At 39.9% G+C, this 19,925-nt stretch overlaps 2 protein-coding genes and 2 long non-coding RNA genes across 4 annotated transcripts; 3 read left to right on the plus strand and 1 right to left on the minus strand.

Annotated features, from left to right (window-relative positions):
* Positions 1-3,139: 3,139 nt before the first annotated feature.
* Positions 3,140-8,746, minus strand: LOC121723784. Its single transcript, XR_006035038.1, has 3 exons — positions 8,561-8,746; positions 3,855-3,969; positions 3,140-3,198 (listed from the first exon to the last, which is right to left on the minus strand). It is a non-coding gene; the product is annotated as an uncharacterized LOC121723784 (long non-coding RNA).
* LOC121723795 lies at positions 4,737-6,598 on the plus strand. The gene is made up of 2 exons (XR_006035044.1): positions 4,737-5,173; positions 5,792-6,598. It is a non-coding gene; the product is annotated as an uncharacterized LOC121723795 (long non-coding RNA).
* A 6,390-nt stretch (positions 8,747-15,136) lies between the features above and the next one.
* LOC121723698 lies at positions 15,137-17,385 on the plus strand. The gene is made up of 4 exons (XM_042109646.1): positions 15,137-15,960; positions 16,095-16,178; positions 16,348-16,551; positions 16,686-17,385. Exons 1-4 carry the CDS (start codon positions 15,145-15,147, stop codon positions 16,893-16,895), a joined length of 1,314 nt encoding a protein of 437 aa, XP_041965580.1. The 5' UTR covers positions 15,137-15,144; the 3' UTR covers positions 16,896-17,385.
* Positions 17,386-18,440: 1,055 nt separating this feature from the next.
* On the plus strand, positions 18,441-19,925 carry LOC121708505 (the record flags this gene model as incomplete). The annotated part of the gene is made up of 1 exon (XM_042091239.1): positions 18,441-19,925. A coding segment is annotated over exon 1 (1,485 nt), but the record flags the coding sequence as incomplete, so codon positions are not given.

A 19,925-nucleotide genomic window follows, 5' to 3' on the forward strand; every position in this document is an offset into this window, starting at 1 on the left:
TACGGCATAACGCCAAGGGATCCGACTGAAATCCATAAAATAATTAACTTTTCTGTTTCAAAAACGTTTTAGCTATCTAAGATTGTTTGATTGCTAACGTTAGCAAACGCCATTCAAGTGACAGCCTTTGTTGTGCTTGATTGCTTACTTCGTTATGTAGGTCAATTTTTATTGATATTACAGAAGTCTCTCGCTAGCAGGCTACTTCAGCCTCTAATCTAGAACTGACATTAGAGATCATGCCGTGAAAATGTGATGCCTTACGCTAAATAATACATTACTGCTGTGTAGGCTAATGTCATTATTCTGTGGCTAACAGCACAGGTAGTCGCAAAGTAGCAAAGTGACGCATGCGCGACTCACATCCGGTAGCGACTCACATCGGGGAGTGACAGTTCTATGGAATTGAACAAGGGGACAGGTGAATTCCCGGAAGTAGAAGCATCGATGTAGCGGTGGTTATCAACTCTCTGCTAACCCCATAGAACGCCCATTCATTTAGGATTTTTTGAACTCCCATAACTTCATATAACATATATCATGTGCCGATATTTTAGCTTCTGTGTTATCTACATAAACAATAAAAGGCAAAACAAGACTCGACTACCTTGTACGTAACGTTACCGTAAGAAGAATGTTTAGCATGTCCGGTTGAAGGGAAGCTAACGCACTGAAGGGAGATAACCGTATTGTTTGGATAAGAAGCGTAGTCCAGCCAGCACGGAAACTCAATAGCATTGTAGCCTATGTTAAGGTAAAGCATAGAGGCAAGTAAACCAAAGATTGTTAAGGCGGAGCAAGATACTTCGTCGTAGTTCATGTCTATGGCCGCGAAATGGGAATTGAATCCTGTCTGCATAAAGAGGCGTGTCGATGACGTATTGACGAGCGTACGTTGCTACCGGCCAACAGCAGCTGCATAAATAACCGGCGCACACCTGATATAAGGTTGATTTTCTCCAGACTGGAATGCTCAAAAATGCTAAAAATGTACCTGAAATGTTCAGAAGGGTTTGAGGATCATGAAAACGTGCCCGAAATTCACATTCCTAACTCTATAGAACCAAGACCTTAGCATATGTGGTGAAATTCTGAGCTATGCCCATAGACTTCAATGGAGCAGTCGCTGCCTCTGCTCTGCATAAAGGGGGATTTTGACCCCCCCCCCCCCTCTCGTGCGATCCGGGTTCCCGGAAGTGGCTCCTGATGAAATATCTTGCTCCGCCTTAACAATCTTTGGTAAACCTAATGAAAAACAGTACGAGGTTTTCGGTGGATTGACCGTAGGTCAGGAAAATGGAAAGAAGATTAGCCTCAAGGCTATAACTTTTTTGTTTTGTTTTACCATGACTGTTTTTGAAGATGAACATGTGTGGTAGTTTCAACATTAACACGACTTGATATCACTTGTGATGATGATATTAATAATAATACATAAATAAATGTTTAACTTTGATGACTTTGAAGGCGAAGGAAGTGTGAGAAGAATTTCTGTGTATCTATCATATGAGTTACAAGCATAGACTGTAAAAAATGTGGACAAAGCGTCTGTGACGTCACCCATAGATTTTCTGAAGAACGGTTATGAAGCCGTTTATGGGGGGTATGGGCGGCGCCATCTTGGAAAACCCTAACCCCGCCCACCTCCTGAGCAAGCCGGTGAACCCGCCTCGTCGTCAGCCGAGCAGCCTCAGCTAAGCTATCTGTAACGTTAGGCCTACAAGATGGACTGGCACAGACGTTGCTGTAACATAATTTGCTGGTAAGTTTGATCTGCTAACGTGAAGTTCATGTATGTTTCTTAATGCCATGTTCAGACACTTTTTAATTTTGTATGCTGAAAGGTATTCGGGTGAACGGTTGAAAAGTTGAGAAAGAAGAGTTGAGTTTGCAGATTCTAGCTTCTAGGTAAAATAAACTAACGTTAGCTATCCCTCCCTTGCTGAAGTTACGGTAAAATAACGTAGAGTAATTTAGCAGTTTAGCGTTACAGGTTCAGAAACTCATACTGACAAAAATGTATCTTTGCCTTTATTTTTTTGTGATTAACGTTAGCATCTCATATCCTCAGTGGCAGCCATCATTGTAACGTTAATTAATTTACGATAACATCAGCCAGCTCGCTGTATTCTGTCAACGTGTGGTGTGAATTGATAACAAAATCGTAGTAGGGTATTAGTTAACTTGTACATCATGAATTCATTTTGATTAACTCTTAATATCACGTTTTGAAATCGCTATATTGCTCTAAAGTTGTCAGTGGTAGCTTGGTCTAAGATGACATTGAAATTTCTCATCGGTGGCCATTTCACGATCCAGCGTTCATGTTCGGTTAGCTTGCCTTATTTCCCCTTCTTATCAGGCTATTATCAAAACGTTAAATCCAGTTACAGTGTCCGGTGTTTGGCATAACAATGCCAATATTAGTGTAGTTTGTCACTGAAGACCCATTTCAAATCGCACAATACTACAGCATTGTACAATAACTACTTTTGTTGATTACAACAAGTAGTGTTGGTTTGCATTATTGTATTATCTTGTAAGATATATAGGTACTAATGAAAAGTTTATCTTTCTATTTTGGCAGTTCACCATGGGGAGGAGGCGGCAAGGAGGTCCATGGGCTCTAACCTGGGACTAGAGGTCCAGGTGAAGTGGTTTGGCTGGGGTGTGGTGATATTGAACCCATTGAGACTATACAGTACATTTCACTTTATGTCTATTGATGGACTGTTACACCTACCCTTTACTTATGCCAAAACCATTTCTGTTCTTTAAATATCAGAAAGCAAATTTACTGTTGATGGCACTGAACTTGCACTTGGAAATGTTTATGGAACTTTTCTGAACTGTGAATTACATTAAAACTCATGCCAAACCAATTTGCCTGTGCTTTCAAAAACATTTATACAAATCCGTCAGCTTCAGTCAGTAGGTTGAATTGAAGACCCAGATGCAGAAGTAAAGGTGATTTTTTCCTTGTATATCTTGAGCATTACAGGTAACCACTGAATTTGTGAAACTAAAATAACAAAAACTAATATGTACTAAGCTAGTACATAGTCAATACATATTAGATCACTTTAAAGACACAGATGCAAATGCTGTAAATAAAGGTGAACAAAGTCCTTGAAATCAGAAGCTGCCACTGCTCAATGACTTCTGCCCCATCTGGTAGGATTTCAAAATGTTCCAGATCTGAAAACAGAAATATCGGTATACGTCACATCCTTGAACTTACTGCAAACTATGAACAAGTGCTCACAAATTAAGCTAAAAAAAATATTTTTTATGTGGCAATCATAGACTGTGGAGGCAATATATGACAACAACGAAGTAAGATTTGCAGACTCACTCCCAATATTTATAATGAACAACAAACTCACAGAACACTTAGCTGAATGGGGACAGGACACGCGTATTCAACTATTGCACATGCCCTGTTTATGCGGGCAATAAGCAAAAATAAATGTGGTGTATTTAAAGTAATGTAGAATAAATATTTCTTGTATTTTTGTGTTTTCAGTGAAACAGTGTAATCTCATATCTACACCCTATTGAGGTAGTTATTAACAGTTAGGCCAAGGTCCAGTCAAACAGTAGCTGGACCAACTAATCCAACCAAAACCTGCTGATTTGAAGGCATAATACAACTACTTTCCGTGTGTGACTTATCAAAAGATGCTAATGATAAATTATTTTGATAGTTATTGCACAGATGTGCCCTGGACTGCTCAAAATAAAAGGCCACTCTAAATGTCTGAAATGCATTCATGTTCAGTATATGGTAACGATGTCTGGAATATACAACCAGTAGGTTGCTCCAATTAAATGTATGAAAAATGTCAAAGTACCATGGAATCAGTGCTGAAGTGATGCTTCTGAGTGTTGACTGCACAGACGAGAATTGAAGTTAGGAGTCCAGAGCCCTCTCCAGCACCCAGCCTGTCTGGATTACCTACAGGGAAACTTTGCATAGACAAGAAGTGTTCGTTCAAATTTGTGTTTAACAAATAAATGGCATCGATAAGAGTTTCAAACGTCAGTTATAACTATCGCTTGTTATCACAGCTCCATGTTCAAAGTATACGGTCAATGGTTCATAGCGGTTCACAATTTTGCCTCAGCTAGCCGACAACAAGCCTTTTAATGCTTCGGCTGACGTTTTTTTTTTTATCTTAAACGTGACAACCCAAAGACTGTATAAATTGTCAATGGACTAAGCATTCCCACAGAGCGTATTTACAAAAGGTTTTTTGACGAGAACATGCTTTGTTGCCCCAGTATGTTTGTGAACTAACGTTAAAGGCTGTGGTGCAGGTTTTTTTTTTTGTCTTTCCTGGCAATTTTCTAGTTGGTAATAAACATTTAAACAATTATCCATTGTATTTGATGTTGTAAAGTATCACAAAAAAGAAATATAATAAGGAAAAGTAGGTGATAGTTTAGCGGTTAGCAACAGGTTTGCGATCATTCTTATTTCTCCCACAATGCATTCCATGACGTCACATGAGGTACTCGTTGTGGGACGACAGAGGAAAGGCCGCCTTGATACCATTGAGAGAGACGACGATTAACTTAGTGAGAGTAGCAGCTAGTGAGAGAGTAACAGTGTCAGATATATAAGTAAATATAAAGATAGAGATAGCCTAGATAGATAGATATATAGAGGTAGATAGAGATATAGATAGATAGATAGATAGATAGTGAGAGAGAGAGAGAGATATAGCATAGATAGATAGTAGTGAGAGATAGCATAGCATCATAACATAGATAGCTGATGGAGAGAGGGAGAGAGTAGATATATAAATAAATAGATAACATGGTTTACTACTGTGTTTGTGCCAGGTGCAAGAACTCCAGCAAAACTGGACTTAGGGTCCATTGCTTCCCCAAGGACAAAGGGATCTTCCGAAGCTAGGTGCAATTTGTCAAGGTTAGGTGGGCGGATTTTTCAGCTAGCTCTGTCACCGCCTTCTCGAGAATATGCAGCGCGCATTTCAAGGAGGAGGATTACCACTCAGGGGATGCCAAGATGGTCTCACTTGGTTTAAAGAGTGAGAGGATGGCGAAGTTCATTCCTACCGCTGTGCCGTCTGTGCATGCAAACCTCTCTGACTGCCCTGTCCCGAGGTCCAGAGACACCGTCTGCCGCAAGCGAGATATTGTCACGGTAAGCATCATGCTAATGTTCAAAAGCTGCGCGTTAGCTAGCGCTGTGTGTATTTTGCATACCGTGTTCCCTTTGACACAGCCTCCACTACAATCATGATCAGTCTGACATTAGAGGATATTTCGTGATTCACGAAAGTAAATGTCCATATCGTCATGAAAGCATCATGGCTAGCGTTGGGATCAGTGATCATCAAGCAGCTTTCACAACTAAACAGTGTGTTTGTGTTAGACTGCTACGGTTCTCTTTCACATATATTTGGCCATGACCGTGTCACCAGGGCTGTAGTGGAGGCTAACGCAAGTAAACACAGTTTACCCACCTCTGACATTTCAGAAACAGAGTTTATCCACTTCTCACTTCAGAGTTTAGTTACCTCCCAATAAAGTAAATGCACTACCTCATAGAGTTTATGCACCACATGCACTCTAGACATTTATTACCACTAGTATTGATGTAAACATTTAACAGTAACCTTCAACATCATCAAATATGTTCTGAATGTCTTTCATGTATTTTTTAAAACATCGAGTAGCGCATATCAGGGTCCACTGTACTGTAATCTTTTTTCTCTTATATACCCTCTTCGCTGACCTTTTTTATATTTATTTTCACAAGATGTTGACAGACGCCTCACAGCAGGAGACCATGGACAGTGTGATACTGGGGATCAGCCCTTGCCCACCTCCACTTCTGATGCTGGGACACAGGTGTACCAGGCTAGCTTTAGTCTGTTGGTTTGTGATGTCATCATATTTGAGTGTTATACTGTATTGGTCATGTGTGTTTCATTCAAGTTTCTTTTTTTACATATCTAGGTCGGTGTATCTTTCTTTCTGTCCCTTTCATCTCATTTGGTGGTGGTTCCCTGCATGTTACATGTTTTGTTTTGTCTTTGTGTGCTGTTGCTTTGTTTTATACTTTGCACAAAATCATTACTTTTTCTCGTCTTTGTAAGTGGTAATAATTGTCGCTGTACCCCATTCAAGGGGTGCTGCATGTCTGCTCCTCTGTCTGTGTGCTTGGATTTTCTTTTTTGTTGTTATTTGCATGAAATTTCTTGTATGTAATTCAAAATAATTTACCAATCATTTTACCTGTGCCTTGTCAACTTCTGTGTGCGGTGTTATCTGGGCTCACTGTGTGTCTGCTTGATGTGCTTTTGCATGTATCACTGCATGTATGCATGCATGAAATATCATGGGTTTGTGTGTGAGAAAGGGAACCATCAGCTGACCCTCAGGTAAGACCACAATATTGCACACGTTTCGCGTCTAGCCCTTCATCAGTGTTCCTTGTATGTTTTGTGCCTAACCATTTTTTTATAGAGATTTGTTTACTTCCAACCTGTGTCTTTGTCCTTGTTCAGTAAATGTTTAAATGTTCAGTAACCATTACAAGCAATGCCAATAAACTGTTTTTTTTTTCATCAAAATTCATGTGTTCTGTGTACTTTATAACATTTTAAGGGCAATGGAGCGATCACAACAGAATAAGCATAACAATTCTTTTTATTCATTTTCATCTAAATGAGGCCATTGAAAGCCCTGATAGGTCTGGTCACCACTTTGGAATTGTTGTCTGATGGTTGAAACCACACAAGAGGGTAGAGGCTTCCTTATACTCCTGCCTAAAACCCCATAAGCCCAGCGTATAGCCTGCCTGTACACAGTGTACCGGTATTGCATAGGGATAAGTAGGAAAGATTGTTCAGTTTAAAACTCTGAGTAGGTTGAAGACGTCATTTTAAGCCTGTGTCTTATGCATGTTTATTGTGTATGCAACACATCTCTCTCCTATAACTGTTGGTTCAAAGAACTCAGTGTAAAAAGATTGGTAAAGTAAACATAAACCATGAACATACTCGTGCGTGCTGGCTTGAAGGGGACCATGATCTTGCCTGAAGTGTGAGTATGCTATGTGTAGCACAAACGGATTCAGGCAGTATGCCTCAAATCCAGGACGCTATGTTAGGCACGTTATTTGCTGGCCGCGGGGTGAGCTCCTCGACCAGCGACCAAAACGCGCCCTCCCTACAACACAAGCTCTCCACCACAGTTTCCATGGGACGACACCGCCCACACAGACACCAATTTGCTAAACACAGCGACACAGACACGCTTATTACTCTCTCCCGGTAAGCGGTACCCTGACGGTGTCAATGACAATGTCAATCACGGGGAAAACTAGCACTATAGTCACACTGAAGACACGACCAGCCTACTCGGCGTCGGCTACGTTTGCAAACAACATTTTCACCGGAGAAAGAGTAGTTCTAGCCTGAAAGCTTAGAAATAAACACTAGGGGTTCACAGGTGGGTCAAGCTACATCTAGCATAGCCTTCTATTTCTAGAACTTCTGACTACGTTTAGGGTACTTCTGAGCCAACGACATAATCACTGTCACTAGATATAAAGAAAACGTTGACTTTCACTCGACAGTAAAAAAAAATTGTTATTGTAGGCCTACCCACTGCTATTCATAGACTAGCTCCAGCGCTCGTTGCTGCTAGCAACTCACCAGGACACTTCACCAACTCTCCAGTGATTCTCCTCTGACCATGCATTAATTTCTCTTTGATGGCCATCAGCTGTCGGTATTTCCCCATTCGCCCTCACACGTCTAACAGGTTCCAAATTATATGGGCCATCATAAATGTTAACTGTGGGTCTTGCCTAATCTTCCTCATCCCAGTTAGACAGTGCTAGTAGTAGCTGCTATAAGGCTGAGGCTACTTCCACCAAAGATCTTTTTTTTTTTTTTAAGTATAGGCCTATTTTTTGGGCTTTTTGCCTTTATTTGTATAGGACAGTGAATAGTGAGACAGTAAGTAAGTGGGAGAGAGAGATGGGGTGGGACAGGGATATGACCGCAGTTCGGATTCCTTCTTATCTCTGCTTCCACCAATAGACTGTAAAAAATAGCTTCCACCACGTCTACCTCATATGACGTCATCGCCGAATAAATAAAAAATAACCGTTACTAACCAAAAACTACAAAAACTGGACTTTAACACCATTTTGGAGGCATTTATATGGACTTTATATACATATCTTGAGTGCTTAATGTACCCATTAATTGAAAGTGTTGTTTAACCTGCACCACAGCCTTTAACTTTACAGCTGTCTGTTCATTGACTCACACCTGGCTAGTATGACCAACGTTAAGCTAACTCATAATGGGAGCACAATGGTTTTCACTAACGTTAACTTTATTCAAGTTAACTAAATGTATGTGTGTGCTTCTGCCATTCGGTCATCATTTTCGACATTAACTTATTTGAGGCGATATGACGCTAACGTAGCCTAACGTTAGTGCCCACTCGATGCTAAATAATGCTAACATCTAGTGCTACGTGAAATAGTAGTGGAATGAATGTCACTTACCTGAAAAAACTGGAACGAAGTCTTCTGAAAGTGTCGGTTAGTAGGCTTCAATTAATAGCTTAGCAAACCATTTTATGTCAGCTTTTTGAATAAAGATGTTCAGAAAGGATGTGGTAACTTTGTGTATAATAATGGCTGAGACATCAAAGTTTCAGGGTTTCCACTTTCCACTCAGCTGGCAACGTCTGCTGCTGTATGCCTCGACGTCAGCCGTCAATCAAGCCAACCACGCCCTTAATTATTCATATATTTTATATCTAAATGTGATCTAAACTAATGAGTTAGAAAAAATTTCACCCCCCTCACAGTTGTCAGGCACTGGGAAACTACCGAAAAGTACAATAAAAGTCCATGGGACCAGGCTTTAAAAACATGTATTTACGCTGTGAAAACGGACATTTTAACATGGGAGTCTATGGACATTTGCTCGCTTTTGGGACCAGTCCCTAGCGGATTTTCGATGTATTGCAGTTTTTCGAACTTCCGGGTAGGCTTCATTGTTCAGATTAGAATGTTGCCGCTTGGTTACAAGATTCAGTTCGATGGCTAACGTCACGAAGTTAAGTGCGAGTCTGCGCAGTAATGGGGGGACCAACTGAAAAATGACTCAGTACCCTCCCATTGAGAACGACGGGAGGTTAGCTAAACAGTACAAACAACAATCGGTTTGTTCTTGTCTGGTAAGTGTTGCGTATCAACTGAAAAGTTTATTTTGTCTATTGGTGTTCTTAAATACGTCTAAGAGAACTTATTATGTTGATTATAGACTGTGACAATTTAGTATGGTGAATACTAATGAGCTAACAACAGAAATACGGACAGCGAATTACATGCTAACGTTAGCAGCTACATTAACGTTACCGTTAACGGGAGGCTAAGTTAGTCGTTGAAGTGAAGATTAGCACACAGCTCCCGTAACTCCCGTAAGCCATTAATTACATTCTCGTGATTAAGTTGATTTAATGACCCCTGTTGGTGACATGACCTTGTGGCCTTGGAAGGCCTTGGCACATAAGGAGTTAAATTGCACACCTGTGCCAATTAGTGGCATATAGGTAGAGAAAGGAGGAATCCTTGGGTAGTTGGTTTTGGAACTCGATGTTGGAACGCCAGCAGGCATATGGTTTTCAATTGTATTTGTATTTGTCAGTTTATTTAGTTTATTTATAGAGACGAACGAAACGAAATACTGGAATAAACGAACGAACAAACTATTGAAACCCCTGAGGCGTTCGAAGTGACTTACTGGAAGGCACTACAGCGTTGAAAACCTTCTGCTATTGGAAAGTTGAAACTGCATCGGAATATTTGGAAGTTACCTGCGTTTGGGAAGTTTGATTTACGGATTTACTCTTATAGGATACTTAGAAGATTGTGAGCTGCATTCCCTAAAGTTTGTGGATTATACACGTTTCCCGCTGGAAGGATTTGAGGATTTAACCTTTATCTTTGGACGTTTGTGAGTAAAACGCTGAATTGAGTGGGCCGCTGAGCTCATACAATGACTTAACGTGAGCCGCCGTGCTTACACCACAAACTGAATGGGCCTTTTCACTTGCGTTTGTCTTCTCGTTGATGTGTTGACTTTGAAATATTGTCGATCTTTTGTGTGTTGAACTTTTGAGTTAATCTTTGAAAAATGTCCGCCGACGAAGAGCCTGTAGAGCAGGATTTGTCCGATGAAAAAGAACTGTTTAAGTTAATTGCAACACGTAGGGGAAGCTTGGTGTTTTAACACGCAAACGAAATGAAATCAATAGTCTTATTGAAGCCGGACAGGACAAAGAAACTGTTAGGAAACAAATTAACTTGTTTGATGGATTTTTCGCTGAGTTTATTAGTTTACAAGCAACTGTACAACAATTAACTAAAGATGCATATGAAAAGGAGGCCGATAACTTAGACTGGTACCAACCCAAATATAACCTGTTCAAAAGCTTCTTAGAAGGTGTCATAAAATGGCTCGAGGTTGATCAAGATGATGACAAAGAAGAGGATCAGGACGATATTGTTAAGCCTCAAGATAGCGCATCTCAAACAGCGCACAGTGTCACGCATAGCTGCAAAGCAACAAGTGCTCTCAGTTGCGCGTCACGAGAATCTTTCGCTCATCTAAAGGCCGAAGCAGAATGTGCGGCTATTAGAGCAAAGGCGCAGGCTTTGGATGACAAAATTGACCTTGATATCGAAGAAGCAAATATCCTCGCAAAATTAAAAGCACGAAGAGAAAAAATGGTCATAGATTCCGAACTTGCTGCTGCAGAGGCAAAGGTTAGAATATTCAGAGAAGCTGAAGACCAACGTTCAGTGTCGGGCGTATACAAATACGGTACACCAACGGAATATAACACCCCTGCAACAGTACAAAGACCAGTGAGATCGCAGAGAGAAGGATCAGCTCCTCGAACTGGACCTAGGCAAACTGTAGGTGCACAACAAAATGCAAATTTGAGCGTCTCCGTGCCAATAGGAAGCCAGATTCACCCAAATGGCAATGATACAAGCGTCACTGATCTATTAAAAAGACAAACTCAAATCACTGAGATGTTAGTGAAACAACAAACACTCTCTCTTCTGCCAGATAGAGAAATTCCCATATTCGATGGTGATGCTCTTCAATATAGGACTTTCATCAAAGCATTTGAGCAATGTGTTGAGAATAAAACTACAAATATGGATGACAGGCTATACTACTTACAACAGTATACAAGGGACCAACCCAGAAGCCTTGTCAGTAGCTTTATGCATATGGATCCTACCGTCGCGTATAAGGAAGCTAAAAGGCAGCTAGAATACAGTTTTGGGAACAGCTATAAAATAGCATCTGCTTACATGAATAAAGCCTTGAACTGGCCAACCATCAAACCAGAAGATGGCAAGGGGCTGCGATCTTATGCTCTCTTTTTACATAGCTGCTACAATACAATGCAAGACATTGATGGATTAAAAGAGCTTGAAAGTTCCACCAACTTAAGACTCATTGTGTCTAAACTTCCATTTAGGCTGCGAGATAGATGGCGAGCAAATGTGTGTAGCATGCAAGATAACAAACACAGAGCAACATTCAAGGACTTGATAGACTTTATTGAAAGACAGTCTAGAGCAATGCTAGATCCAATATTTGGTGACATCATCAACCCAACGGAGAGCAAAGTAGTGTCAAGATCTAAACCACAAAAAACATTCACCAAACCTAGTGGGAGGACCAGCTTTGCCACTACAGTTGCTCAGGCACCTGAAATAAAAAGGAACGAGTCACAATATGGACACAAACTGAATACAAATAAGTGTGCTCTTGAAAAGCCTTGCTTATTCTGTGAAAGAAATCACACATTTGGAAATTGTGAAAAGTTTAAGTCCAAACCAAACAGTGAGAAAATAGAATTCCTGAAAGTAAATGGGATGTGCTTTGGTTGTCTAACAAAGGGACATGTTAGCAAAACCTGCAAAAACAGAATGAAATGTGAAACATGTTCTCTGTCTCACCCAACCATCCTTCACATTCACACTGGCAAAGAAAAAGATGGAATTAAAGATGACTGTGTCGCAACTGGAAACAAACCACTGAGTAGTGCTATGGTATCTGTAAATGATGATGATCCAATAGGCGTCGGTAAATCGAAACAATGCACTCTTGCTATCGTCCCAGTGAAAGTAAAGGTCTCAAATTCAGACAAAGTCCTAAATACTCATGCATTTCTGGATCCCGGTAGCTCAGCTACATTTTGCACAGACTCATTGAAAAGAAAGTTAAATATCTCTGGTAAAAACACCACAATACTCTTGTGCCCAATGGGACAGGAGAAACATGTCCACAGCAGTATAGTCTCTGGTCTTGAAGTCAGCAATATGGAAGGCCTGCTGTACCATGAACTCCCAGAGGTCTACACTCAAACGAAATTACCAGTTTCAAAACGACACATACCAACACAAGAATCAATAGACAAATGGAAATACTTGGGTGATTCTCACGAAATCACTCATGAGGTGGCATTAAGGATTGTGATGAACAGATAAATGCTATCAATTTGGGAAACACTGGTTTATAAACATCTCATCATAGGCTATATTGGAAGTGATTAAAAGAAGACATTGTGATATTTTAAATTATGTATTTTTTACAATTTAATGTGAAATTCTCAGTACCGCAACGCGTCCATTACTGAATCTCGGCTCTTCAACTACATAATTTTAATATTTAAAATAAATAAATAATAAAAAACTTAAATGTATCTCATAAGGTAAATTGTTACATTCAATAAAAAGTTATTGCTTGGAATTCACTGGTAAAAGAAAAGAAAATATTTAGAAAAAGAACTTTGGTCACACCCAATATTCTCAGCCTCCGCAACAATTTTCAAGCACCATTTAAGACCACAAGGAACAGACAAAAAACAGCCATTTTGAGAGGGGGGACACCTTTTACTGTAACACCCAAGATGGCTACCAGGTAAGCACCTCATTTTATATCTCTCCAGATAAATGTTAAAAACTTGGTTGTCAGCGAGCATACAGAACTTTTTGTTTCTCATTACCGAAACAGCAAGTTTTCAATGTTTAAAAAATGAACATTTGATTGTGTTTTGGGAATTTTTAAGGTTTTTAAAGTCTAAATACAAAAAGCTAGCAAAAGTTTAGCCTAGCATCATGGTGGCCCCAGAGAGGCCCCAGAAGGTCAAGGTCACTCAGGCTCCGCAACAGCTTTCTCATACACCGCAACAATTAAAAGCCTGTTGCGGTGGAGAGATTCACTGTTGCGGTAATGAGAAATGAATGTTTTAAGTGACATGAACTTTATATTATTTATTTATTATTTATTTATTATTTATTTATATTATTTATTTATTATTATTTATATTATTTATTACTCGTTATTTATTTACTTATTATTTATTTATTAATTTACTTGATATATAGTATAGTATATTGTATATTATAGTATCTGTCATAGTTTATTTATGTATTTATTTATTTACAAAAATATTTATATATGTATTTATTTATATATAAAATATTTATTTATTTATATATACACACACACGTATATATCATCAATACTTATTAACAGTTTTTTTTTATCTTATTCGGAAATTATATGGGTGCCGCTGTGGTCCTTTGTAATTGAGCACTGACCTGCTATATAAATCCGTTTATTATATGAATTTTCATCATTTCATGTCATTGCATTGTATCATGTCATTTTGAGAAGTTTAATATACATTGCATAATAGAATGTGTGGTTCAATGTAACAATTCTATGATATGGCTATCCATATAAGCTGTCTTTGTAAATAGTAAAGTAATATTTTTACCTTTTACATTTTAAAATCAACTGTAATATGCAATGTCATTTCATTTCCTAACAGACAGGAATCTGTTCTGAATAAAAAGGCATCCGCAAAGGCTAGGCTGGCTAAGTTCAGAGAGAAAATCTACAGCAATCCTGAGCTACTTGAGGAGTACAGACGGAAAGAGAGAGAGGTTCGGGGTGACAGGGAGATAATAGGGACACACACACACACACACACACACACACAGGTTGAGACAGACTGTGAAAGACAGGCGTGTACATGAGGCTGAGGCAGATGTGCATGCGCTCACACATGGACACACAATGAAGTCCAAATATAAATAACAATGGTTGTGCACATAACTTTCATTTGTGTAATGACTGTTCAGTAACACAAATCTTGGGTTCTTCTTTCAGGTATCACAAACGTAAGGAGAGTGGTAAAGTGAAGACTGTCAAGGACCTTACGAAAAGAGAGCATGAGAAAAAAAAACTCAAGTGGAGACAATATTCAGCGAAAAGCTACAAGAACAAAAAACAAACCCAATGTGTTCTCAATCTCACTCCAGATTCTTCTGTGAGTGAATTAAGTGATTCTTCAGCAATAGCTGAAGTAAATAAGCCAACACCTGAGGATCACGTATCAATACAAGACGATGTACCAACACCACCACTGCAGTCATCAACCCCAAAGAGAAGCACAATCAGAAAGAAATCAAAAGTTGTCAACAGATTGAGGACCAAACTGAGACAGGCAGAAGAGGAATTGAAAAAAAACAGAAAAGAAATGCAGAATCTCAACAAGAAATTTAGGAGACTTCAAGCTCGAAGGGTGACTGTGACCAAGCAGATTGCCACGACCGCAAAAAACAAAAAAGTCAGGCAGCAGAAAGGTGGCATTTCGCTCAACAGCAAGAGGAAAGGCCTGTTGAAAATGGTACATTCTTTCCTCCATAGGGATGATGTATCCACTGTGGTCAACGGAAAATCTGGGGAGATCCGGCGGAGAGGAGTGATCCATAGGAAAAGGCACTTGTGTGACACAATGGCTAACCTGCACAAGAAGTTTTGTGGTGAAAACCTGCATCAAAATGTGTCTAAGGTGCATTTCTTTAAGCTTAGGCCGTTTTGGATAGTCAGGCCAAAAGTTGCTGACAGGGATACATGTGCATGCAAGCTGCATGAAAATTTCCATTTCAAAATAAAAAAGTTACACCAGCTTGGAGTTTTGGAATCATCTTGCGCAGGTGATGTCGTACAGTCAGTTGTGTGCAACGCCAACAACATTGACTGTATGTACAATCGTTGTGAGGCCTGCAAAGACAGAGTGATTCCAACAGCACTTGATGTGGAGAACAAGGGCAACATAATCACCTGGCAGGAGTGGGTGACCAGGTCTATCACAGTGGAGAGGACTGGGAAAGCTGCAACCAGGGAGAAAGAAGTGAAGAACACCGCACTTGAAACCCGAAGTACTTCCATTGAGAGGTTGGTAGCTCTTACCACGGAACATCTCCCCAACTTTGCCGCACATATCTTCAACATCAGGCACCAGTTTTCCGCTCTCAAGACGATGAAGGATAGCATCCATGATGATGATGTGATGGTCCATATCGATTACAGCGAAAATTGGAGCTGCAAGTATGTGCGGGAAGTGAAGGATACCCATTTCGGAGGTGGGAACCAGCAGGTAACCCTCCACACTGGTGTGTTCTACAACAGTAAAGGCAGGGTGGAAGCCTTTGCTTCAGTGTCTGCCAGCCTCCAGCACAATGCAACAGCAACATGGGCCCACCTGGAACCTGTTTTGAGGTACATCCGCCAACAACACCCCAATGTATGCAACATACATTTTGTTTCTAATGGCCCAACATCCCAATACAGAAACAGAAATTCGTTCTACTTGGCCTCCACTGTACCATTCCTCCATGGATTTAAATACGTGACATGGAACTTCACAGAGGCGTCTCATGGAAAAGGACCCCCAGATGGCGTGGGGGCAGCCTTAAAAAACCTGGCAGACCGAATAGTGGCATACGGCCAAAGCATCCCAGATGCAGATACTCTGTTTCAGCAGCTGACCCTGAACTCCTCGGTAACTCTATTCCAGGTGCGTGTGTGTGTGTAACTATGTTCTAGGCTATATTGCACATTGTAGATTGTTTGGTTGAACACCATTTCAATCTTCTGTGAAATGCCTGTGACTTAAGAAACTGATAATGAAGTTCACTGTGACTTTGACAGGTGTCTGAGGACAAAATTAAAGAGAGGGGTGAATTGCTTCCTCCACACCTTAAGCCAGTCCCAGGGACAATGAAAATCCACCAAGTAGGTCAAAATTAATATATTTAAGTGCTCACATAACAAGTCACACTAGCCACATACTGTAAGTTAGTACATTCAAGATATCATTATGTTGCCATCCTAATCACATTTCCATAAATTAGTAAATCAGTAGATAAATTACTAAAACTGTTTTTGTTAATCTACACAACAGCTGGTGTCCACCACTCCTGGGGTAGTTCACACGAGGGAAGTGTCATGTTTCTGTCAGAAAAATTGTGAGTGCTTCTCTCCATCACGCCATGCATTTGCGGAGGAAGACGACGTTTCCACAAAGCCACCAGAGGCTTCCATAGAGGTTGGCCAGTGGGTCCTTGTGGAATACGACGCAGATCTGTTCCCCGGTGTAGTTACACAGGTAAAAAAAATATTTCAAGGCATTACTTTCAGGTGAAACTACATTGTCAGGCTTGTTTAGTCACCAAGTTTCAAATGAGTGCTGGAGAGGCAAGTTGATGGCACTCTCTTAAAATTATTCTTTCTAAAATACAGATTGCAGATGACCAGTATGAGGTGGACACTATGAACTGCGCTGGGGAAAACCGATTTTATGTGCCATCAATTAAGTTTTCTGGGGAAAAGGTGTGGTACTACCGCCACGACATCAAAGACCAAATTCCCGAGCCTCTGCCAGTCACTTCCTCTGCGAGGCATTTTTGTGTTTTGCCTGATATTTGGGCTAAACACAAGCTGCGCACCTGATGCATATTGTGATGTATGAGCTGAGATGAGATGAGCACAATGAGATGTTGTAATGATCATTTTGAATGTAAACATTCCATTTCGATTTATATCTACATTGATGTGTATTGTTTTCACGAATTTAATGTTTCACAGTTGTGTAATGAGATGTATTGATTATATTGTATTTAAACATTCCTTTTCCATTTATGTCTACATTCATGCTTATATTTTTAATGAATTTATGTCTGAGGTACAGTATGCTGGAATGTGTTTTATTAAAATACACAGTTCAAAATGGGATATTTTCATTCTTTCTGAGAATAATTTTCAACAGAAAATGCCACATTTACTTCTCCATACAAAACTCTAAAGGTAAATCTCAAGAATTTGTTATATATTCCCAGCATTCACACTCTGTGTTTGTTGTGTAAAGTGTTATGGTGAATTAAGTAGGAATCTCATTACCGAAACTTTGACACTCATTTCCGAAACACCTTTCTCTTTACCGCAACACAGGTTTATTTACTTATTATTTTGCTGTTGTAAAACAAATTCTAGTTTATAATGGTATTTGGATAAATTGTATTTCTTCATTTGTCATCTGTACTAAATAAGTAATTATACATTGGAATTTTCAGTTAAATATCCTGAAAAAACAGGACACGAATCATGAAATATGTTGCGGTAATGAGACAAATCATAAAATTGAAAAAAAATGGGAAACTTATAAATATAATATTTTCTGGGCTATATACACATATGGGCACAACTGTTAATAATATCTATTAAAAAATTAAAATAGTTGTAACTTTTAAACCATATCTATTCTATGTTATCATGTTGCGGTGCTGAGAATTTATGTGCTCTGACTGACTAAAATGCTCCAAAATATACAGAAAAAAATGAATATATATATATATATATATATATATATAAGTGTTTTAAGAAGTTTAGACCCTAATCTTGCATAACAAAAAGAGAAATTGTATTCAAATGCCATTTTAAAATTTTCAAGTGTGAACCGTTTTAAATCTGTTTTTCATGAGAATCACTCCCTTACGTGAGGTGAAAATTCCACAATTGGACGCTGACATTGAGTTGTTAATAGGCACAAATGCTGCAAAGCTTATGGAGCCTTGGAAGGTGATAAACAGTAGAGGTAATGGGCCATATGCTGTTCGAACACCCTTAGGATGGGTCATCAATGGGCTCATGCAAGAAACAAAATGTGAAATGCAAGGAAGTCACTCATGTACCGTAGTTAATCGCATATCTGTAGCAGATTTGAATGACTTGTTGATTAAACAGTATCATCAGGATTTTCCAGAACTGGCAGCTGAGGAGAAATCAGAGATGTCAGTTGAAGACAAACAGTTCATGTCTGTGATGGAAAGTTCAAAGGAACTAAGAAATGGTCATTATTACTTACCGTTACCCTTTAAAGAAAATGACGTAATGATGTCAAACAACTACCAACAGGCACAGCAGCGTGTTATGTCTCTGAAAAGAAAATTTGAAAAGAATGAACAATATCATAAAGAATATACTGCATTTCTAGAAGGAATGCTTGAAAAGGGCCACGCAGAAGCGGTGCCTTTTGATGAACTAGAAACCCAAAGTGGAAAGGTGTGGTACATTCCACATCACGGAGTGCACCATCCAAAGAAGGGCTCCCTGAGAGTTGTATTCGATTGTTCCGCATCCTTCCAGGGAACATCCTTGAACAGCGAATTGATACAAGGTCCAAATCTCACCAGTAACCTGATAGGCGTCCTGTTGCGCTTCCGCCAGGAGCCAATCGCCCTTATGGCAGACGTGGAAAGCATGTTTCACCAGGTGAGAGTTATGGAGAACCATGTGGACTTTTTGCGTTTTCTATGGTGGCCAAATGGTGACTCAGGTCAACCATTGAAAGAACACAGAATGACAGTGCACTTATTCGGGGCAACATCTTCGCCAAGTTGTGCAAGTTTCGCCCTCAAACAAACTGCCGAAGATTTCAAAGATCTCTTTTTGCATGAAACAGTGGAAACAATTAAGCAAGATATTTATGTGGATGATTGCTTGAAATCGGTGGCCACTGAAGCTGATGCTGTGACGTTGTGCAAAGAGCTTGAAAGAGCTTGCTCAATGGGAGGCTTTCGTTTGCACAAATGGATAAGTAACAGCAGAACTGTCCTAATGTCCATCCCACAAGCAGCCAGAGCAAAGGAGGTCAAAGACCTCGACTTGGAATCCAGCGATCTTCCTACAGAAAGAACTCTTGGCATACAGTGGCACATAGAAAGAGACAAACTCACTTTTGCAGTGAGCCTGAAACAGCAGCCATGTACTCGAAGGGGAATACTGTCCATCATATCCTCGGTATACGATCCTCTTGGCTTCATCTCTCCATTCGTCCTTACTGCTAAGAACATTCTGCAAGATCTTTGCAAGCAGAATTATGCCTGGGACAAAGACCTACCAGACCACTACACGCAGCTGTGGCATGAATGGATGGCAGGTCTAAGTTGCATTGGAGAGCTCAGTGTCAACAGATGTTTCAAGCCAAAGAACTTTGGTCCGATAACATCTGCACAACTACATCACTTTAGTGATGCGTCTGAAAGTGGTTATGGTTGTGTCACGTACGTTCGTCTCTCAAATTCAGGACATGAAGTGCACACCTCATTTCTAATGGGGAAATCCCGAGTTGCACCATTGAAACAAACTACAATGCCAAGAATGGAACTCACTGCAGCAGTGCTTGCAGTACGAATGGATAGACTGATCAAAGCAGAGTTACAACTTGCTCTTGAGAACTCCATTTTCTGGACAGATAGTACGTCAACATTGAAGTACATTCAGAATGAGAACAAAAGATTTAAAACATTTGTGGCCAATAGAGTGAACGCAATCAGAGAAATGACCAAGGTAAAACAATGGAGATACATAAACACTAAACAAAATCCAGCTGATTGTGCGTCTCGTGGTCTCAAGGCCAGTGCTCTTCTGAATTCGAAAGTTTGGCTGAATGGTCCAGAATTTCTCAAATGTCAGGAATCTGAA

The sequence above is a fragment of the Alosa sapidissima genome, chromosome 1 (genome assembly GCF_018492685.1).
Source record: "Alosa sapidissima isolate fAloSap1 chromosome 1, fAloSap1.pri, whole genome shotgun sequence".
Taxonomy (NCBI): Eukaryota; Metazoa; Chordata; class Actinopteri; order Clupeiformes; family Clupeidae; genus Alosa; species Alosa sapidissima.